The sequence below is a fragment of the Mesoplodon bidens genome, assembly GCF_964165515.1.
Source record: "Mesoplodon bidens genome assembly, chromosome: 9".
NCBI lineage: Eukaryota > Metazoa > Chordata > Mammalia > Artiodactyla > Ziphiidae > Mesoplodon > Mesoplodon bidens.
This window is the reverse complement of record NC_138166.1, coordinates 39,268,988-39,290,711: the sequence shown is the minus strand read 5'-3', so window position 1 is coordinate 39,290,711 and position 21,724 is coordinate 39,268,988. Positions and strand designations below refer to the sequence as shown.

General features: G+C 34.1%; 1 protein-coding gene across 8 annotated transcripts in view; it reads right to left on the bottom strand.

Moving 5' to 3' along the window:
* Nucleotides 1–21,724, bottom strand: part of DGKB (diacylglycerol kinase beta) — a gene marked incomplete at its 3' end in the record, with an annotated part of 912,102 nt that overhangs the window by 417,447 nt on the left and 472,931 nt on the right. For all 8 annotated transcript variants that reach the window (XM_081244282.1, XM_081244283.1, XM_081244280.1 and 5 more), the window contains 2 exons: nucleotides 15,045–15,118; nucleotides 11,700–11,774 (listed from right to left, as the gene is read on the bottom strand). In XM_081244282.1, coding sequence (XP_081100408.1) covers nucleotides 11,700–11,774; nucleotides 15,045–15,118 — 149 coding nt within the window. The remainder of the gene's footprint in view (nucleotides 1–11,699; nucleotides 11,775–15,044; nucleotides 15,119–21,724) is intronic.

The following is a 21,724-nucleotide window of genomic DNA, read 5'->3' as shown; positions in this document are numbered from 1 at the left end:
GTGTGTGCATGTGCACATGCATACAACTTGACAATTAAAGCCTCATTGTAAGTCAGACTATTAAAGTGTCTTTGAAAGCAATTATGAATTATGTGCATACCAAAATCAATGCAAAGCATATACTTTTATCTGTATGTTTCTTACATTAGTAAAACACATATTTTTGTCATGATGATGTGCTCCACCAAACTCTGTATTCCAATTATCACCATAGGAACAAATAATTGAATCTTAAGTGCAGAACTTTTTAACTGAGTCTGTGATAACATGATCAATAATGTCCAATGTTTTACCATCATCCAAATGAACTTCCAAAAACTTGATTGGGGGTCCACAAGTTGCATGCACTCAAATCATTACTGCAATAAATGAACTTTCTTTTTAAAACATTCTGATCACTCTAATGTAAAAACGGCATTACTTGATCTTTTTAAAGTTCTTCTTTTGCTAGTGGACCAAAATCTTAACAACTATTACTTCACTTACAACACACATAAGAAAACTTGAAATTGAAAATGCACATTAGATCTAAATGAAAAATCATGCTTAAAAGAGTGTTATACAAAGGAATTCTCTGCAGTTTAAATGATTGCCTTCAAGCAGAGAATTCGCTATTAATTTGAGGCAGATACTGATGCTTCTTTAGCATTTTTGTGTTTATGGTTTCCACATGGTCAGTGATATCACTAGAGTTCCCATCGCTGATGGTAAAGATTGATAAATATTTCATAGAAGTTATGTATTCATCATCAACACTTTTTAAAACAAAAATTCATAGAAATGCAGAACTTAATTTTTCATTTAATATGCATTTTCATTTTTGAGATATATTTGCTGAAAAGTTTTTTTGCAAAATAAAAATGCATAATATAACACAATATTTATAAACTACCTGTTTAATTTGTAAGACACCAAGGAAGAGTGTTCAAATTTCATTAAACATTCTTGGCAGGACTGATCATTTTCTCTTCCTCACATATATTTCATGTACATCTAACCTGTGATTTCCCACATCTCCACTGACAATGCTGATTGCTATATTTGTTCCCATTTGCATCTCACAAGGAGAGGACAGGCATAGTCCACAGCATAATGGACTGGCATAACAAGTATACCAGTTGGCCAACAAGGTCTTTCAGTGAACATTTATTTTTGTCTTTGAATTCTCTGTACACTGTATTTCAGAAGAAGTTGTTGCTTGTATGTGGGAAAGACTGGGAAGAGAAAGTTTTTTTGCTTTTTTAGATGAAATTATTATAGGTTAAAGTGAGAACTGTGTTCACTGGACATGTATGTGTCTTACATCTGACTAGAGGATAACAGCAGAAGCAGGATGTGCAAATTAGCTCTCAAACCCCTCAAGTTTATTATAATGTACCCATTAATAATAATACTTAAACTAAAAATACAAAATTCTTATGCTAATACTAAATTGAGTTGGATGCTGGGACACCAGAAATAAACCAGAAGAGTCCTGGGTAAACTTAATTATTATGGTCACAGTAGTTGTAAGACCCTATGTGATTTGGCCGGTCAGTGCTATTCTAATATGCTATCCCTGTCCATTCTGCTCCAGCCACGCTGGCCTTCTTGCTAATGTTCCCCAATTGTGTCAAATATTCTCCCATCATGATGCTTTTAGTCATGCTCCTCCCTCTGCTTTAAATGTTATTCTATGTGATGACCAAATGGCTTGCTTCCTCATCTCCTTCATGTCTATACTCAGTGAGTCTTTCCCGGCTCAGCCTATTTAAAATAACCATAACAGAACACTAACTACCAATATACACTGTTTACCTTCCCTGCTCACATGTGTATATTTTATTAGTTTAATGTGTGTCTTCCTCCACTAAGACCATGAGGGCAGAAAGTGATGTTTCTTTTGTTCATAGGGGACTGGCAGTGCTAAGACTTTTTCCTGACACCTGGTAGTCATTGAGTTAACATATGCTGAATCAATTTATATTACTAATACTATTATATATATATTTATTGCTGTTGTTATTGTTAAACTACCATTTCACTTTTACTTAGTTGTTGAATCATTATTCTGTTTGAGTGTGGACTACATTCAATAGTCCACTGTTACTATTTCTAATTAAATTATAGGAGTATGTTACTACATTATCATTAATAAAGGATTCTGAGATAATCATCTGCTATGAGTTTTCTTATTTTCACTCATTAGTAAGATGCTGTTATTTGACTCCCTGGAGCTGACAGTAAAGTTGTGCCAGGGAGCTTGCTGGGCAGGCTTAGATAATAATAGCAAACTGAGGATAGTCAAATAAAATAGTTTATGATACTTATTAGAAACTTGACTTTTGTAGAATAAAATAAGAAACAGGTAGAAGGATATACACAAATGCATTGGTTATTTTCAACAGCCACCTTAGGAGAAAATGTTATTTTTCTAGTGTTCAAGGAATTTGGATAAAAAATCACCTCTAAACAAAAACACATGGATCTATAGTCTGTTATTGAGCTGTTCTTTTCTCTGTGAAATGAGTAACAAAAGTTCAGATTTTTCAACATCTTTAAAGTAATAATCGATTTGTTGATGTTTGTGGAAAGTGACTATAGACTTGTAATGCCCAAAATTCTTTCACGAGGCTAGAAGTTATAGGACTATTAACTGTAGGAGCATGTTAGATTTTGTTACTTGTATTTAACATGTTGATCTTTAATATAGACGCATATATCGCTTCTCAAACTCAGTCACTCCACTGATCAAGGCAGAGACAAAATTATGCTCACACATTTAATTGGGGGGGATTGCAAAATCATCTGCATCATATTTTATGATTAATCAATAGAATTGAAAGGGTCAATTGAGTGCTTTGTTTTTACATTAGCAAAGCAACGATTTTTTTTTCCTGGAAATTTGCAGTAGAGCTGGATTGAATTTTGATGAACATTTTCTTAGCATTTTGAGGATTTTGTTCAGCTCTCTGACACAGCAAGATTTCATAACAAGAGACATATGTAATATGTCATAGTTCTGATTCAAGAGGGTTTTTATTTAAGTAAAATATGGTAGAAACTTTGTTATATAAAATGATATTTTAAATTAAGAAAGTAATGAAATCTGTGGAATGTGTTATGTGTTTTCTAAATTACAAATTTATTTTAACAGGAGAATGTATTCCAAGGCTTTACTATGGAAATATGTGTGATACTTGGAATATGTGAATCTGTATGTTGACTGTTAAAATTTATTTTTTAAATGATATATGTTTTACATTTAGTTCAGGTATATGAAACCAAAGATTTTTTTAAAGCACCTATTTCACAAACAATTCATTGTTGTGATTGTTCACTATGCTGAACAATCTGGAAAATAATTTACATAATTTAAAAATATTTATCTTATATATTTTTTCAATTCAATAAATACTTGTTATTTTTTACTTAAATATTTTAGGGATGATATGAGAAAAAGCCATCTGTACTTTCATGAAGCTGATAGTCAGAAGGGAACAACCAATATCACGAGTATACAAAAAACTTGATATTAACTTTTCATAAGTCACATTAGCATATGCAGTTGGTATAACAGCTAGAGATGTGCATATTTATTTTAATGTTGTGAAGGAAAAAAAATCTCATTCTGTGAAGACCAGTGAGCGATATATGTTTTATATTTCATTTTTGCAACTAATTTATACCTAAAAACCATTCATTCAATTATATCATAATATGCTTCATCAGGAAGAAACAACTTACATGATACAGACTCTAGTTTCAGTTATCTTTAAATCGTCATTATCAGAGTGAGAGAATTTATTTAAAGAGATACAATAAAGACAAACAAATAAACATCTATTTCTATATGGAAAACAAAGATAAAAAGGGAAGTGGCCAAAGAGTTTGGGTATTTACTAGATAATTTACACTAGGGATTAGCAGAGTTTCGATACATCAAGAAAAGCATCTAGGGCTTCCCTGGTGGCGCAGTGGTTGAGAGTCCGCCTGCCGATGCAGGGGACACGGGTTCGTGCCCCGGTCTGGGAAGATCCCACATGCCGCGGAGCAGCTGGGCCCGTGAGCCATGGCTGTTGAGCCTGTGCGTCCGGAGCCTGTGCTCCGCAACGGGAGAGGCCACAACAGTGAGAGGCCCATGTAACGCAAAAAAAAAAAAAAAAAAAAAAAAAGAAAAGCATCTAAACAAAATGTTAGAAAAGAAGAATAAAGATAGGACGAGAGAAGAGAGGCATACAAAAAGATCTAAAAATTTGGTATGGTAAAGAGGAACAATGGGGGGAAAAGGAAATTAAAAGAATGAATAACTGCAGGCTCAGGGTGGCAGATAAAATATTTATTTTTTTAAAAGTGTATCTATAGTAGCATTGGAAAAGTAATAAACCAGGAATAGAAATGAAATTAAATCACAAATTAGAGTAGTAAAGAGACCTTACAGAAGAGAACAACTTAGAAAGCAATACATTGAAAGGGAACTGATGCAAAAGGCACCCTCTGCCTCCATGGTTGACCCAGGATCAGGGATGGCACAGCTAGAAACAGGGATGGGAAGAGTTACGACACGTGAGGTCAGCTATGGGATTAAGTGAAGGATTACAGCATAGCCTGACCAGGGTCCCATTTCAGAGGAGCTACCTGGGGGGTTTGCCTCCTGGATAACAACTGAGGAACAGCTCTCTAACAGAAGTGCACGTCTACCACTGGGCATGCAGCCTGGGCACTGGCATCAGATATAAAACAGGGCATTCTCATAGTTATAGAGATGAAAGTAGAAATTCAATACAATTCCATTCAAACTCATACTTTAAAAACTCGAGACAGTAACAACACATTGAAGAGAGTAAATGTCATTAAATTTTGAGAGAATAATTAGGGAGTTACATTATATAAAACAGTCTCCAGTGAGAATCAACAAATAGATCCATGAAGCAAAGGAAAGGGCAGCAACAGTCTAACATATATATTATTTCACCATATATAAAGTACATCAAATCAGTGGTGAAACAGTGGAAAATGAACAGCTTTCGTTGGGACAGCTAGATTTCAATCTGAAGGAAAAAAATGTTCCATGCCTACCTCATCCTAGTCTGTCAACGCATCTCTAAGAAAAATGTAATCTGTAAAGATTAAAGGTTAGAAATTGAAAAAAAATGAAAAATTAATAAAAGATATAAAAATTATTTCAGTAATTTTGGCTTGAGGAAAGGTTTTTCTAAAATATAAAGTTGAGAAATCAGTGTAGAATTAGCAATGAAAATTTTATATATTTATTTGGACAAGAAAAAGAACAAAATATACAAACTGAAAGCACACAGAACAAATGAGAAGAAAACACTTGCAACATATATAAAATGATGATAATATTTATACAGTAAAATTTTAAAGGAACACAAAAAAGACAAATCAAAAGGAAAATAGGCAAATAAAAGAGCATACGTGTAAAACCGATAGCTAGTGGGAAGCAGCCGCATAGCACAGGGAGATCAGCTCGGTGCTTTGTGACCACCTAGAGGCGTGGGATAGGGAGGGTGGAAGGGAGGGAGAGGCAAGAGGTAAGAGATATGGGGATATATGTATAGCTGATTCACTTTGTTATAAAGCAGAAACTAACACACCATTATAAAGCAATTATACTCCAATAAAGATGTTAAAAAAAAAAGAGCATACGCTTTACATAAGAAATCAGAAGTTTAGTATATATAAGACAGAATGCTTGTTTGGAGCATCTGTTGGTTTTGCCTTATTTGACTGTGGGGAAACATGCTGCTGAATACAGTTTTGGTACGTCTATCAAACAAGGAAACCAACGGCATTGACCCAAACAATGCAGTAGGCATGTGGCCAAACCTAGGCCTATGAGACACTTCTTTTCTAAATTTGAAAAATGTGAAACACAAAGATCACGATAGGTTGCTGGTGCAAAAAACTAATGCTTGTCTAAGAATTTAAAGTAATTATTTTAAATTTAATGGGGAAGTTACTCTAATTGTAGCATATCAATATGGCCTATAATACCTATTATATAGTAATTAATCTACTAAATCAGTGGTTCTCCATGCTGTCTGCACATAATCAGCTGGGGAGCTTTTAAGGAATTGAAGTGCCTAGGCCCACCACTCAGATATTCTGAATCTGGCTATACTCCCAACACCTCCTTCAAACCATACCTATGCCCTCATAGGGAGTTCTCCATTCTCACTGTTTAAGGATAAAAAAACGGATTTACCAGTGCCTCTCCATGATATATCAGAAGTAGCTGGCGGTAGGCTGCTGTGGCAGTACAAATAAACTGGGAATAATTTGAGGACAGAAAAGAATGCCATTTGACCTCTGGGCAGTATCTCAAACAATAAAATGTCCTGTTTACCTTTTCTGGACAGAGAGATATTTAGAGTTTGGGAGACATACCAATTCAATAGTACGGACTAACAAATATTTCTCACACTATTAAGGACTCGGAAAGGATAAGAATGGAGAATTAGCGATGGAAGCAAAATTTATATAAGTGAATTTCTCAGAATGGACCCATAATTGGGAGTATAATTGCTCCAAAGAAATGCCAGTTAGCATGCTTTCTTAGTCACTCCCAGTGAATGTTCAAAACACTCATGTTCACGTTGGTAGGGTCGGAAGCTTTGGAAGGGATAAACAACATGAATTTATCTTCAACAGGAAGAGTAGGTACTGACTCTGGAGTACTCAACTGTCATCAAATGAACCAATTAGTGAATTCCAATATGTTGCTATACCTCAAGGGAACCTAAGCCAGCTACTTAAGGGTAGCCTAAAATCCCTGGACCCTTTCCATAATGCAACTGCAGCCATTTGTCCTCCCTAACCTGACATTTGTTCTAGCAATTGGATTTACTTTTCTTTCCCATTATGCCTGTGTCAATGATCATAGCAAATGACTTACTGAATGCCTTAACCACTACCATAGTGTCCCACATACTGCTGTCTCCTTTCAAGGAATACCATTCACAGAGAAGGAAGAAAGACAGTGGGCTGATGCCCCTGTGACATAAAGGCCTTCTTACATGTTTTATCAGGGAGAAACAGTTGTCCATAGAACACTGAAATAACCTACTAAAGACTCAGTCACTGAATCAGTGGGAGCACTTAAATGGTGTATGATCAAACAGCTGTATCATGTGCTCTGAACTATACGATGCTGCTTTACCCAATTCAGAACACATGGTTCTGGAACCTAAATGTAAAGCTTGGTGATGAAACTTACAATTACACTTAATACTCACTGTGAATCTTAAATTTATGTGTCAAATTGGCTGGGCCACGGATGCCCAGAAAGTTGATCAAGCATTATTTTGAGTGTTTCTTCGAGGGTATTTTTAGATGAGATTTAACATTTAAATCAGTAGACTTCATAAAGCAGACTGCCCTCACTAATGGGTGACCCCCATTTAATCAGCTGAAGGCCTGATAGAACAAAAGGCAGACCCTAACCCAAGAAAGAGAGAATTCTCCAGCCTGATCACCTTTGAACTGGGATGTTGATTCTTCCTAGTTCTACAGCAGCTGGCCAGCCTTTGGACTCAAACTGGAACATTAAATTACAGATTTGGATTTGTCAGCCTCAATTAGCATGTGAGCCAATTCCTTATAATAAATTTCCCTCTGTACATATGTACTATTGGTCTGTTTTACTAAAGAACGCTGACTAATACATTCACTTTCAAATATTTTGCTTCACATTCCCTTGGTTTTGAACTCTTATGGATGAGATGTTTTAACACCAAAGAGGAATGCTAGCATATGAGACAGTAAAATTTTCATTGAATTGAAGCTAACACGTGGGCATTTTGAGGCTCCTCGTACCACTAGACTAACAGGCAAAAAGACAGATAGGATGTTAACTGGTATAACTGACTCTGATTCCCAAGGAGAAATTAGGTTTCCTGCTATATGATGGGAAAAGGGAGTACTAATAGGAGCTCTACTCCGATCATTGGTTTAGCTGTAAGGGCTAGGTTACATACAGTCACAAACAACCCAAAATCTTCGTGGCATAATCTCACAGAGACTTCTTTATCATCCATTCTACAGGGACGTGGGGTAAGCGGGGCTGGGGGTAGGGGCTCTCTTGCGTGGTTTTCACTCTGGCATCCAAGCTAACCAACAGGCCAATATTGAATACTGCTGGACACTGTGGTAGAGGAAAAGAAAGAGTGGAAAATTTACTTTCTGCTCACAGTTTATTGTAAGAGAAAGCCATACAGCCACTCTTAATACCTAAGGTGAAAGGACTGAAATCAAGATCAAGTACCTGGCAGAAGACCTGGAAATATCTGATAAACAGTACTAATACTGAGAGGTACTACCATGCCTGCATTCAAGGCACATGAGAAACAAATTCAGCCCTATACAAGCTATACTACCAAAATCTCAGACCTATCAGGGAAAAATATTTGAGTCACTACGCTGGGGAAACATTTCCAAGAAGCTGAGAAATGTTTTATATTTCAGCTACAGTTTTCAATCAGTAGTAAAACCAGGACTATAGACTTTACATGTGTTTTATTCTTTGTGTTATGAAGAATATCATTTAATGAAATTCATATTTATAGTTAAATATGTAATTTTCTCATTACATTTCTGTATATTGAGACCAAACGGATGAAGGGAAAGGAGAAAATAGTCATCTCCAGAGATGTTTTAGAGAACCAGGACTTGAAGCTGGGTATAGTAACAATATGAGACTTGGGGTTGTCTACATTTTAGTAGGATGTGTATTTTTGGCTACATATTTAGCAGTAGCAATATGTTGATTGGTATTTTTTTCAACTTTTATGTTCAGAAAAGAAGAGATATTGGATAACTCAATGGTTGGACCATGGTGAACACCTATTGCTTATTCTCACCGAGAACTCATCTTTCATCCTCAGGTTATATAACATCCTCATTTGGCTCTGAGGAGACAAACAATTTAGATAATAGTCTTGACAGGACTGTTAGTCCAGATGCTCCATCCCAAAGTAGCCAAGGCTGTGGCATGGGAAACAAGAGAGGCTAATAAATATGCTTCTCCTGGGGATATAAAGTTTTGAATATAGAAGCAAGAATACCAGAAACAATTGAAATCAATTTCTCGTAGCAGTAACTCCTACGGACTCTGTCTTTTTAGTCAAAATTTCCTCAAATTGTCCTGATTCCTATCCTTTCTGAAACATAGTTCTTCACTTTTCCATTAATTATAGGAGCTACTTCATAATTTTCCAGTAAACTCTATTTTGGATCATAAACCAGATTATATTTCTGTTGTTTATAGAAAAGTCAATCTAACTAATGCCATATTCAACTTTATAATTGATTAGCCATGCAAATAAAAATGATATGGATATATTTTCACCTAGTATATTTAACAGTAATAAAAATTACTGAAGATAGCCAATTTAAAGTAGGGCGTGGGAAATAAAACATTATATATTGCTGCTGGGATTATAATTTGATACAAAGTTTTTGTATAGTAATTTGGCAGAACCTGAGAAGTAAAATTGAAAATATTTGAATATGCTTCTAAAAACAGATAAATAGGTAGACATTAACTTAAATTATGCCAATTATTTAAAAGTGCAGGCAATATAAATATTTCCCAATAACAGAATAGTTAACAAAACTATGGAATACTGTGCAGTTCTTAAAAACACTTAAACTGATCAATATCTACTGAACTCAAACAATATCCACCATATGCTTTTGAGTAAAAGGAAGCAAGTTGCAGAGCAGTAAAAAAACTAGTCTAAGTTATATTAAAAAATCCATTTATCTATGCAACACATATATGTGTGTGTCTATATATGAATACATTGTGTATATATGAATACATTCTATACATATAGTAGTTTTTATATTTATAGAAGTTCTTGGAGGATATGCACAAACAATTCACAATAATATCCTTGAGAGGTGGTAGTGCTTAAAGTGGGGCCCTTAAGTTAATTTCTAAATAATATTCATTGTAGCGTGGAATTGTACAAGTACACTTATTACTTTTATTTTTCAGTATATTAAACTAGAGAAGATAATAGGATGGCTAACAGTTAAAGAGTAAAAGGAAACATGTAATACATATTTAAAGTGGAGTAGGAAAAAAATGAAATGAAATGAGAAAACAAGGCTAAAATCAAGGTTATTGCAATAAATTTACATAGAGCTACAAAGTGATTATGTTATTGATTATTAATTAATAAATGATATTGATAACAAATAACAGTCATCGAGGGCATATTATGTGGTAAGCACATTTTTATATGCTTCATGGGTAACACCCAACTTAATTTTATAACTAGCCTATGAGGCAGGTACTATTCCCTCAGTTCACGGAAAAGACCAGGACGACACAGGGTAGTTAAATGGTAAGGTTTATAATTAGCAGAGTCATTAGGTATTTAGTTTAACTATAAAATACAAGCAAATCCTGGATTTACTAGATCTGGTGAAGCTACAGAGGTCTTGGAGGAGCTAAACTTCTTAATGCAAAATTCCTTAATCCTGCAGATTAAGAGCTACTTCTTTGAAGTTAAGAGAATATTAAAGAACAAAAAAAGAGGCATCCTGACTGAGCTTCTGTGTTAATATCAAGACTTTACTTTTTCTTGTCTTTAACCAGACTGGAACTTCCAGCATGTGGCTCACCTAGCCAATAATCTGATCATGATCCTCTACCTGGTGGAGTCTGGAGCTTGACAAAGGCAGTGTTCTGAACTAAATTCCTGTGGTGAGCCTGCCTTCTACAGCAAGGGGGTTCCACACATCATGGCTCAGCATTTGGAAACTAGCCCTGGACAACAGGTAGCAGGCAATGGAAGAAAAAGATGAGTATAATTGTGGGAGCCTGTGCTAATTAACTGCATGTTATTTACATTTATCTAACATGAGATACGACGGCATAAATTTTATTCCGAGCATTTAAAAGACAATTTTAACATTTGGTTTCTCATTTCTGAGAATAACCTAGAAGACTTATTTTAATCATACCGATTTTGTTTTTTTAAAGAAGTTTATTTATAGAGCTCTTCTCTACTTCATCTGGTCTAATGTTTACTATCATGTTGATAGAGAGAAATCAGATCAGTGGAAGAAAATGACATTAATTAGTTAACTAGGCCAAGTTAATGATGAATTATTTCAGTGCATACTTGTGATATCAAAAGTATATGGTATCTGTTGAAAAATAATTGTATTTCACTACATCTTGCCTATTAATAAAGTATCTTATAAAAGAGTGATATGTATTAGAGTTTGTAAGTAGTAAGTGAAAAAATCATATAATGATTTCTATTCTTTGCTAACCAGAAGAATTAAAAATTAAAAAAAAAATTTTTTTATTCTGTAGTAGATCTATGTCCTATATTTAATAAACAGAAGGAGAGCAGTTCTTCTAACACATAGATGGTTTAGTAATTTAAGGTCCCAGCTAATATATGTGTATGTCTGTGGTGTGATTATTCTTATTAACATTACTACTAGCAGTATGAGAATTACTTCACAATATTTAGAAAGGAGGAAAATCTTATTGAAACAGACCATTGTGAAAAACAGCACCTCCATTAGTTTCTCTTATGTAGTTGATATTCAACGTTGTTTTGTATACTAATCTGGCTGCTGTATTTGAATAACATTACTTCTAGGTTTGTCTGGCTGCTTATTTAATTAATTAGTATTAAATGAATTAATGGTAATAATATATATAGGCTTACCCTGGCATTGGTCCATTTCCAGCAAGACTGTAAACCTGACGAGGATTTAGTAGATATTGGAATTTTCTGTAAATTCTATAAAGATGAAAATATGGAAGGAAAGAATAAAATTTAGTGATATCTCCAAATTTTTATTCTAAATATGCACATGCATTTAGAACACTCTCTATCCTGCTTTTGAATATTATTTAGCTAATGAGATTTCAAATAAATATTTTAAAATATCAGTATACAATTAGATAAATATCTTCTCTTAATAGATCCTTGGGAAATTTACAGATTATTGGGTCAATCTAACAGAGATGAAAGTTATTTATCCCATATATAAAATGGGATTGGACACTGTACGCATGAAAGTAAAGACTGTGACTTCAGCTACTTAATTTTTGTTTGTTTGTTTGTTTGTTTTGCGGTACACGAGCCTCTCACTGTTGTGGCCTCTCCCGTTGCGGAGCACAGGCTCCAGACACGCAGGCTCAGAGGCCATGGCTCACGGGCCCAGCCGCTCCACGGCATGTGGGATCTTCCCGGACAGGGGCACGAACCTGCATCCCCTGCATCGGCAGGCGGACTCTCAACCACTGCGCCACCAGGGAAGCCCTCAGCTGCTTAATTATTTCACATAAACAATCATCTTGATGAGCTAGATCACAAAATGCTAAACTATTTCTATAGGCACATATTAAACAATTCATTTTTTTCTGAAAGAACTCAATCTTTGCATAACAAATGCAACAGAAATGTTTCTAAGTACACACACATCCCGTATCACAATTCTGAGACAAAATATTAAACGTGAAGGAATATATTTGGTATTTAAAATTAGTTTTTATATATACATGTGAAAATATTACTATATATCTTAACATATTCATATTATGTGTACTGAAACTCTCCAAATATCTACTTATATCCTCCCACGTCCTTGTGCAATACCCTCACATTCTAGATCTTGAATAATGATATCACCTAGCATCTCAAGAATGATCTTAGAGCCATTCTCAGTACCTCCTTTTCCCCAGCACCTGAAATCGAGGACAATCCTGTACCTTCTAACTGAGTAATGTCTATCATACCTGGTTATTCTCACTGCCTTACAAGTTCTCTCACCAGCTCTGTAAAAGTCTTGCCTATTCAGCCTTCTTCTGTACTTCTATTTAAGTACAGTCACGTTGTTTCCATGATGAAAAGTTCCTGCCAGTGGCAAGTTACTTACAAAATATTTTATTATGTTTAAAATAGTTTGTCTCGTCTTTCTCCTCCTTTCTCTTAAACTTCAACCTCGCTGAATATCTCTTGGTTCCCTACCAAAACACCACACCCCCTTCCACACATCTGTCTTTTTTCTTCCTTCATCTGGCAAACATCTACTTATATCAGAACCAACTCAAAAGCTAGACTTCTGAGTCTTCAGAGACAATCATTTCTTCCTCTGAACTTCCATAGCACTTTTATTTTAAACATTCCTAGCTTAGCTTTTGCCTTGGGGTTACTGTAGTACATCTGTTTACGTGTCTGCCTCCCTGTATGACTGTGTCTTCTGTCTCATCCCCAGTTCCTAGTAGAAACTGGATTCCCTCAAGTGTTGCTGTCTGAATGATGTGTGAACATTTTCACACCTGTTGACTGGTATGGGAAACTATGTGTGAATATATAATTGTTACCTTTTTCTACTTATCTAATACATCAAAGAAGAAAACCTACATATTTTGAAAGGAAAACCCTGAATAGAATTCCATTATTTGTGAAAGATGCTTCTTATGCATTCAGGAGAATTTATGACTGCATTAATAATAGATCTCCTTTAAACATATTTACAATTCTTTTGACTTTGAATGGCCCCTGTTAGTGTATAAAGGACAAAGCACAAGTGGGTGTGCATATAGGAGCACTCAAATATCCTCCCTATCCCCCATTAAATTTAATTTACTGATGACTTCAGTGTATCTATCTGTAGATATATATTTTTTAATTTAAAGAAAATTATTTTTATGTACTGGGAGAAGAGGGAGGCAGATATTCAATTAAGGGTCATTCTACATTATTAATATTATCTTAATTTGTGGGGAATGTTTCCATTTGAAATATATATTTTTTTCACTTGATACTTCATTTGTTTCTAATTTCCAACATGAATTTAAGTCTCATCTAATACTTTGTGAAGAGTTTACTTCTTTTTCAAGATATCCATAATATATACAACTAACAAACTGTGAGTAGGAAAGGAGAAAATAATTTTAGCATCATTATTTATTATTTTATATACCTAAAAGTGAGGCAACTATTCTCTTTAATAAAGCACTGTAAATATTTTATATTATTAAGTCACTAGTTATTTAAAATAACTTGTCTTGTTAGCAGAGTTAAAAGTATAACTATAAAGTGATAAAAGGGAAAACTTTTTAAGCAGAAATAATATTTTGTTGAATGGAAAATGACCATTCTTCATTTAATTGAAATGAAGCTGGAAAGTTAAATGGTAGGAAAGGAAATTACTTTTCAAAATTCCTTTATTCATGGAAATATTCAATTTCATTATTTAGTGAAACCACAATGTAAATTTCTATTTTTATTATCATAGCGTCTGTGTGAGTGCTTTTATCTGATTGCTCATTTTTTGGCAGGAATTAGTAAAGAGTTCTAGAAATTATTAAGACAGGTACAACTGCATTTCTGTTTCTGACAATCCTTCTTAGAAGGACATAAGATTTACTCTTCAATGTGGTGATTTTCAGATTTTTATTAAATATTATGATTTAATCATTAATTTTACAAAAAGGAAAATTTTTTGTTGTCCACATGAATACTGAGATACTTTATAATGCAGCTCATTATTATTATGATTAAATATACTGTGCTCCTCCAGGATATATAGCATCATGTTCTCCAAATGAACATGCAGAAAATCATTATAATATATTTTGTCTAGAAGCTGGATATAAATTCTGTTTCTAACTACTGGGCAATCATTTACCTGAAGTCACCTTGTTAACCATTTAGAGAACCAATTTTCATTCAACAGTATTTATGGAGCCACACTGTATGTAAACCTCTTTGTTAATGGCTAGGGGTGATAGGCAGGGTAGAGAGAATTCAGACACCTGAGATACGATAATAAAATATTTACAAAAGGCCATTATTATATTAAAATTTCAACTGTAAGGACAAGGAGAGATCATACCAATATACATTGTTATATAGAGATGATAGCAACACTTATTTCACATTAAAATTAGTGAACCATGAGGTATATATAATATTTTTTAATGTTTTTATACTATAAATTTAGTTTATCTTTTTACAGATTTATAACATAGTAAATAAATGTGATTTTTAAAAACATACCGTTCTCCTTGCTTCCCACCACTTTTGGGGTTCACAAAAACTAAAAGTGGATGAGTACCAGGAACAGGAGTGATCTAGAAGAAAAGTTGAATATGTGGACAAATTATTTATATTATATATAAAGAGAACCCCCTGTTATTTCTAAGTCGTCAAATGTCAATTAGCAAATTCAAGAATATGTTTCTTTTGTTCTGTAATGTGGAGAGATAGAGGATAGATAGATAACAGATCTAATTAGCAACATAATTAAATCCTGTGCTTTGACTCCATATATATCAAAATAAATACACACTCCACTAAGGTGATTTTCTAGCTAGGAATAGGGCAGAGGAGAAGGCAGCTATGAAAAGGGAATAACCTCTCAATAGCTATGAGATGAAAACAATAGGTACAATTCGTGGGATCATGAACCATCCAGAATAGAGCAGATTATGGTGGTAAAAAAGATTACAAAAGAAAGGGATCAAAGTATAAGTGAGCCCTACTCTTATAGACAATCCCTACTTTAGAGCTTTATAGCACATTTGGAATCCATCTTCCCAACCACTTGTGAACTAGAATCTAAATAAGATGGTTTGAGGCCACTTTTGGACAGAGGCCCCATCTATACAATGTTTTCTCCATGCTTTCTTTTCCTGCTTGAGAAGAGATGCCAGTTAATCCAGTCTATTTGCTAAACAGGAATCCATTAAATTGACTGTGTCCCTATATGCCATGCACTGCTTTCATCACTATACATTCTCGATTTAACCAAAAGAAGTGCCTGTCTTAGTGGAGCTTATATTCTGGTGGAGAAACAGACAAGAAACAAACAAATAGGGATTTCCCTAGTAGTCCAGTGGTTAAGAATCCACCTTCCAATGCACCTTTCAATCCCTGGTCAGGGAACTATGATCCCACATGCCGCGGGGAAGCCCACGCGCCACAACTAGAGAGAAGCCCGTGCTGTAGGGAAAGACCCCGCATGCCGCAGGGAAGATCCCACGTGCCGCAACTAAAACCCGACACAGCCAAAAAAAATAAATAAATATTTTTTAAAAAGAGAAACAAACAAATAAATATACATTTAGTAGTGAAAAGTATCACCAGAAATAAAGCAGGTAAGGTGCTGGGACTTCATCGGTCGGGGGCAGAAACTGTTTTTGATAGAGTGGCAAAGGAGAACACTTGTATTTTACTTGAATTCAATGTTAAGAGGTAAGCTGTTTTAAATAAGTATTTCTATTCAGTGTAAACCTATGGAACTCCCATCTAAACATAGTTTGATAAAATAATATTTTAATAACAAAAATATGCAACCAATGCAGTCCTCTAAATATTAAGTTGCAAAGTTTTAGATCAATTTACTTTTCGAAAGTAGAGTCAAAGTATCCTTCATTGCTCTGGTATTTTTCCCTTAGAAAGTACCTGAAATATTTAATGAGAAGACTAAAAACAACCATTTCACCATATCAGGTTCTTCCTTTTGTTTAAACAATATAAGTTAAAATACCCTACCAACATATTTTCCTCCAATTCTTGTGAAATACCATTTTTCTAATGAGTATAGGCACTGGGAAATTGTTGAAATCTTCACACTATATGAGAAGGTTGAGTAAAATATTCTCAATTCTTATACTCTTACCCAGCTTGTTCCCATTACAATCTATTCTTTCTGACTCTGTTTTACTTCCTCTTGTAAAGAGGACACATGGGTTTTGTTCCTGATTTGTCTCTCATTCAGTTGGGAGATGAGATGGACAAGCTGGATCTGTAGTAACTCCTCAGCTCTTCTCCCCTGAACTCCATGTGCTCAATCAGCTACTGGACAGAAAGTACCTACTAGCTTAAGACACTGTGCTATAAACTTGCAATGTGACATCCCCCTCCCCCCATTAAAAGAAACACCAAAACACACCTCTGACTACTAGTATTCAGTTTCCTTTACTTCTCATTCTATTACAAAATCAGATAGAACTCCTAAAGTTTTCATATGCAAAAAGTAAGACTAACAAATGTGGATTTTAGTTGATTTTTGCATTTAGTTTGAATTGTTATTCCTTATTTTTAAAGAGAGGGGAGATTCTCAAGGTAAATAAAATATTTTAGCAAAACATAACATCTGAATCCAAATACAAATTAGGATTATTGCCCCAAAATTCAATATTCAGCTTACCATTACATGAGATTACATTAAGTTCATTTGGGCAAATTTTCATATTCATTTGAAAATATATTTTGGAATAACTCTCAGAAATATTTATTAATTGAAATGTTTAAAGGCATAATTATGATTTATCAAATAAAGGACAGTACCACGCTACAGAAAATTGTGTTGTGAGGAAACACTATTACAAACAAATAAAGATCCCACTAGACTATATTATAGTCTGTAGAGGATCTGAAAATATAAAAACCTAGATGTCATTTTTAGGGGTGAGTAGATGGATAATCAGATCAAATGGATTAGAAAAATAGGAGAGAATCTAGATAAAGAATTTAGGACAACGATGATACTTTACAAGTGATAAAAGTCAAGAACCCAAAATGGAAGTACAGGAAATAATAAAATCAAATTAGCCAACTTTTCCTCACATATCCCCTTAACATAAATTATGCTTGTAAAATAAGACTGTATAAAAATTAAAAATTGGAAACTTTAGATATTTATTTGTAAGTTATCAGGGACTGTGGAATACTGCCCCTTTGACAATGATTCTAACAGATTAAAACACCTGACCTAATGTAACCTCCATTTAAGGAGTAGTATGCGATTCAATATCAAACCCAAGAAAACTCTGGTCTTAGGGGATCATTTAATGGTGGTATTTATACAAGAAATGTCAAGGTTTCAGGCAAATTGGCATCTTTTTCAATGCTCATTCAAAAAGCTTTTAAATTCTGCTAAACTTTGTTACTATAAAAAGAAGGTCAATCTAGCAGAGTAAATTTAGGTGCCAGGAGACCAAAGGCAGCATTTTTTAGATTTGAGAGCCAAAGACCTACAGTACTGCATAGCCATTTTCAAATCTACAAGTTAAAAATAAAAAACTTCTGTGTTCACTAATAGTCCTGAAATAAGAAGCAGCATCTTAGTGGCAGAGACTGCAATTTGTCACCTAATTCTCGTATTCCTCTTCATCCTTAGTAAAAGAACCCTGAGTTTTAGGATTGCCTACATATGAGGACATTCCCTGATGTAAACATAGCATGACCACCAATATAGAAAACTTAACACGATTCTGGACTAGCTTCTTTTGTTATAAAAACCATTATTGAGAAAACTGGTGAAACTTGAATGGGATCTAAGGATTAGATAGCACTAATGTATCAATTTTATATTCAAGTTCACTAATTCTCTTTTGAACTGGATCTAATATAGTCTTTAACAGGACAAATTTTGTTTTTTTACTTTCATACAATAATTCTGAAATAAGATGTAAAACTCAGTTATTTTGGAAAGTGATGTACTCTCATCCTAAAATGTCATATGCATTTTGTTATAGATTTTAGTGGGATGGGAAGCAGTTAGACAAAAATACAAGTATTTTAAAAATTCTGTTAGCCTAAAACTATTTGATCTTGGAAGTAAATATTTTTTATAGCACTTTAAGTAATTTCAAGTGGAATAGTATATAAAACAGATGAAAAGCAAATTACTATGTCTGAAGTGTGAAAGAACCCTGAACCTGTTCTCAGCTTCCCACCACCCCACTCTTGTGCTTGAGGCATCTCTACAAAGTCCTGGGCCTCTCAAAACAGTTTTTAAAAAAAACATCGGGATAGGGTAATACAGTATAACAAAGGAAATACTGACGGTGGGAGAAAGTGTTCAGGAATATTTTACAGCATGTGTGGTACTTGAAATCTTGCAGAATGGTTATAAATTAGGTGTGAAGGACACTGCAAGAGCAAACAGAATGGATTCTCCTCTATAAAGAATAGAGCTAATCATGTGAGATTGTATTTACTCACATAAAGGGGCAGTTTCAATCATACAGAGTAAACATTGAAGAATAGGACTTTAGGGTCAGACTGGTTTGGGATCCCAGTTCAACCATTCCTTTCTACAGATACGCTCTCCCTTAGTGCCATCAATATGCCTTTCACTCCCAAATTCATATCCGTCCTCACCCCTGAATTCTAGATTCACATATCTGTCTGCCTGCTCGACATTTCCATTTGGATATGTAACAGCATCAGAAATTTCACTCCAAACTTTATTCATCCAGATCCTTTTCCATCTCAGTCAATGGCAACTTCATCATTTCAGTTCCATGGGCCAAAGTTCTTGGAGATATCCCTACTCTTCACTTCTTAATGAGGTCTAAGCCCACTATCTGACTTAAAATTATAGACAACTCCAATTCTCAGCCCTGACACATCTTATCTTATTCAGTTCCATTTTTTTCATTCCATTTATAACCTAGCACATTATATGGATGGAGACATGGACTCATTTTAGAGGTTGTTATATACTCAAAGTATAGAATAGTAATTCTGGACTTAGAGAGGGAGTTAAAATGACAGTGAAGAGCTGATTATAAGAATCAACAGGCCTGAGGACTCCAAGTGGGCATACACATACACATATCATCAAAGAAAAGGAGTTAATTTTATACACACTCTATACATTTCTGTATAGTGCATATATGTATGTTTACAGTGTTAGGAACTATAAGGATGAGATACTACAAATAATAAAGACAGGACAGATAGAGAAAATCAGTTGTGGTGGGGAAAACACTAGTTCAATTTTAGATATTTCAGTATAAAAGTTCCCCTTTTCACCTTTTGCTAAGAGTATTACAAACTAGACTTTTTGGTTTGCAAGTGATGCTTATGCTTGGAAACTTTTTTCAAAGAATAATTAGGGACAAGGTAACGTCGGCTTAATACAGTTTAAACAACAGTTCTGTTTTTTTTTACTTATTTGTTCACATGTGGATAATCATCTGTATTTTCACATCTATTGCACGTTAAGGAGTTGTAGTTTCAATTACATTTGATCATATGTATTAAGTGTAAACCTATGGTATGAGCAATGACAAAGACGGAGTACCTAACCACCTCTATTTGAAGTCCCCTAGGACTTGGGTTAATTAATGAGACTCATCCTAAGGTTATACATGATCTATTACTTCCTCTAATTAGAAATAATAATCCTGATCATTATGCTGGTTAGCTGGAAAGAAGTAAGATGAATGTGCTTAACTATGATTAATAGTCTTTAAGTAGTGTAGATCTCTTCTGTCACTGAGTTATATGCAAACTGGGCTGCAACTCAATGCTTTTTTATGATATATATAATTTTTAAAACTTGCAGAAAAAATTAATTTTCTGTAAGACCTTTTTACCTTTTATGATAAAGAATAAGCATTTTATTATTTTTAAATTGATTACCACAACAAAAATTACTTATTTTTCCATTTTGTATGAAATGGCTATCCAATAATTTTATTCTCTTACCTTTTAAATATTTTCTCCCAAATTATGTGAATACCTATGTGCATCATATTTTAGTCCATTCTGCTGAGGTGAAACAGACCACTGCATGTGATTATATACTAATTTAAAAACATTTTAATGATGATGATTACAGTATTTACTTACTTCTCTTTTATAAGGGCTGATGTCTTCCCTTTTCTAACTGACAACTTTACCTGACACTTTTATATGTCAAAGAAAGCTATGAAAAGTTACTATCTGGTTAGAGAAATAAAACTCATTCACAGAGAAAGTTAATCACCTATTGTTTTTGATGTGACTAATTTAGTTGTAATAACATTGAAAATTTTGGATCCTTTTTGAATAAAAAAGAAAACACAACTTATATTGCTATGTCAGTTTAAAGTCTTTAGAACACTCTGCATGCACCGTTTAATTTTGGTTCTGATGTCTGAGTAAAGTCAGATGTAACTATACAAATCTTAGGAAACTGAGACTAAAGCAGTTATAATTCTAGTGCATTCATGCTTTTTATTTCAAACTTTGCAACAATGTAATAGTACATGGAAGAGCAAGGTGGTCAGAAATACAGCATTTCTAGACCTGTTAAAATTTGTTAACCAAGGAGACAGGGATCTTCGGAGTAAAACACACAAACTCTGAGTAACATGGTCCTCATTCACACCTCACTAACTGTGAGGCCCTAGGAATAATTTGACTTCAGAACATCAATATGCTCATTTTTAAAGTGGTAATAATAATATTTATCATATATTGGAGAGTTAAGAATTCATAATTATCTCATATGTTCATTGAGAGGTGTCACTTAATACACATAAAATATCATCACAGTGCCTAGCATATACTGTTTAACAACTGATGCGTGTTTCCCTTCCATGTTGAGAAGTATGTGCCTAGCCATATGTAAAATATACTTGAATTTTAAAATTAGGTTTCCCTTTTGTTATTTTCATTGCAGGAACCCAGAGCAACTAAAGATTTAAACTAATCGATATTGTCAATTGACTTATTAAAACTACAAATGTTGATTATTTTCCACTAAAAATTTCACAGGATCACTTAACAAACTAAAAGCTTTTGCTATCAAAATTATGAATAGATTTCATATTTGGGGCTTTCAGTGATATCGCTTAACACCCAAGTATGCCTTTCAAAAGGTGTGGACGCTGATTTTCTCTTCCGATAATTAACTTCTATACTCTCTAACCAATGTAAAAAAATTTATTGTTCTC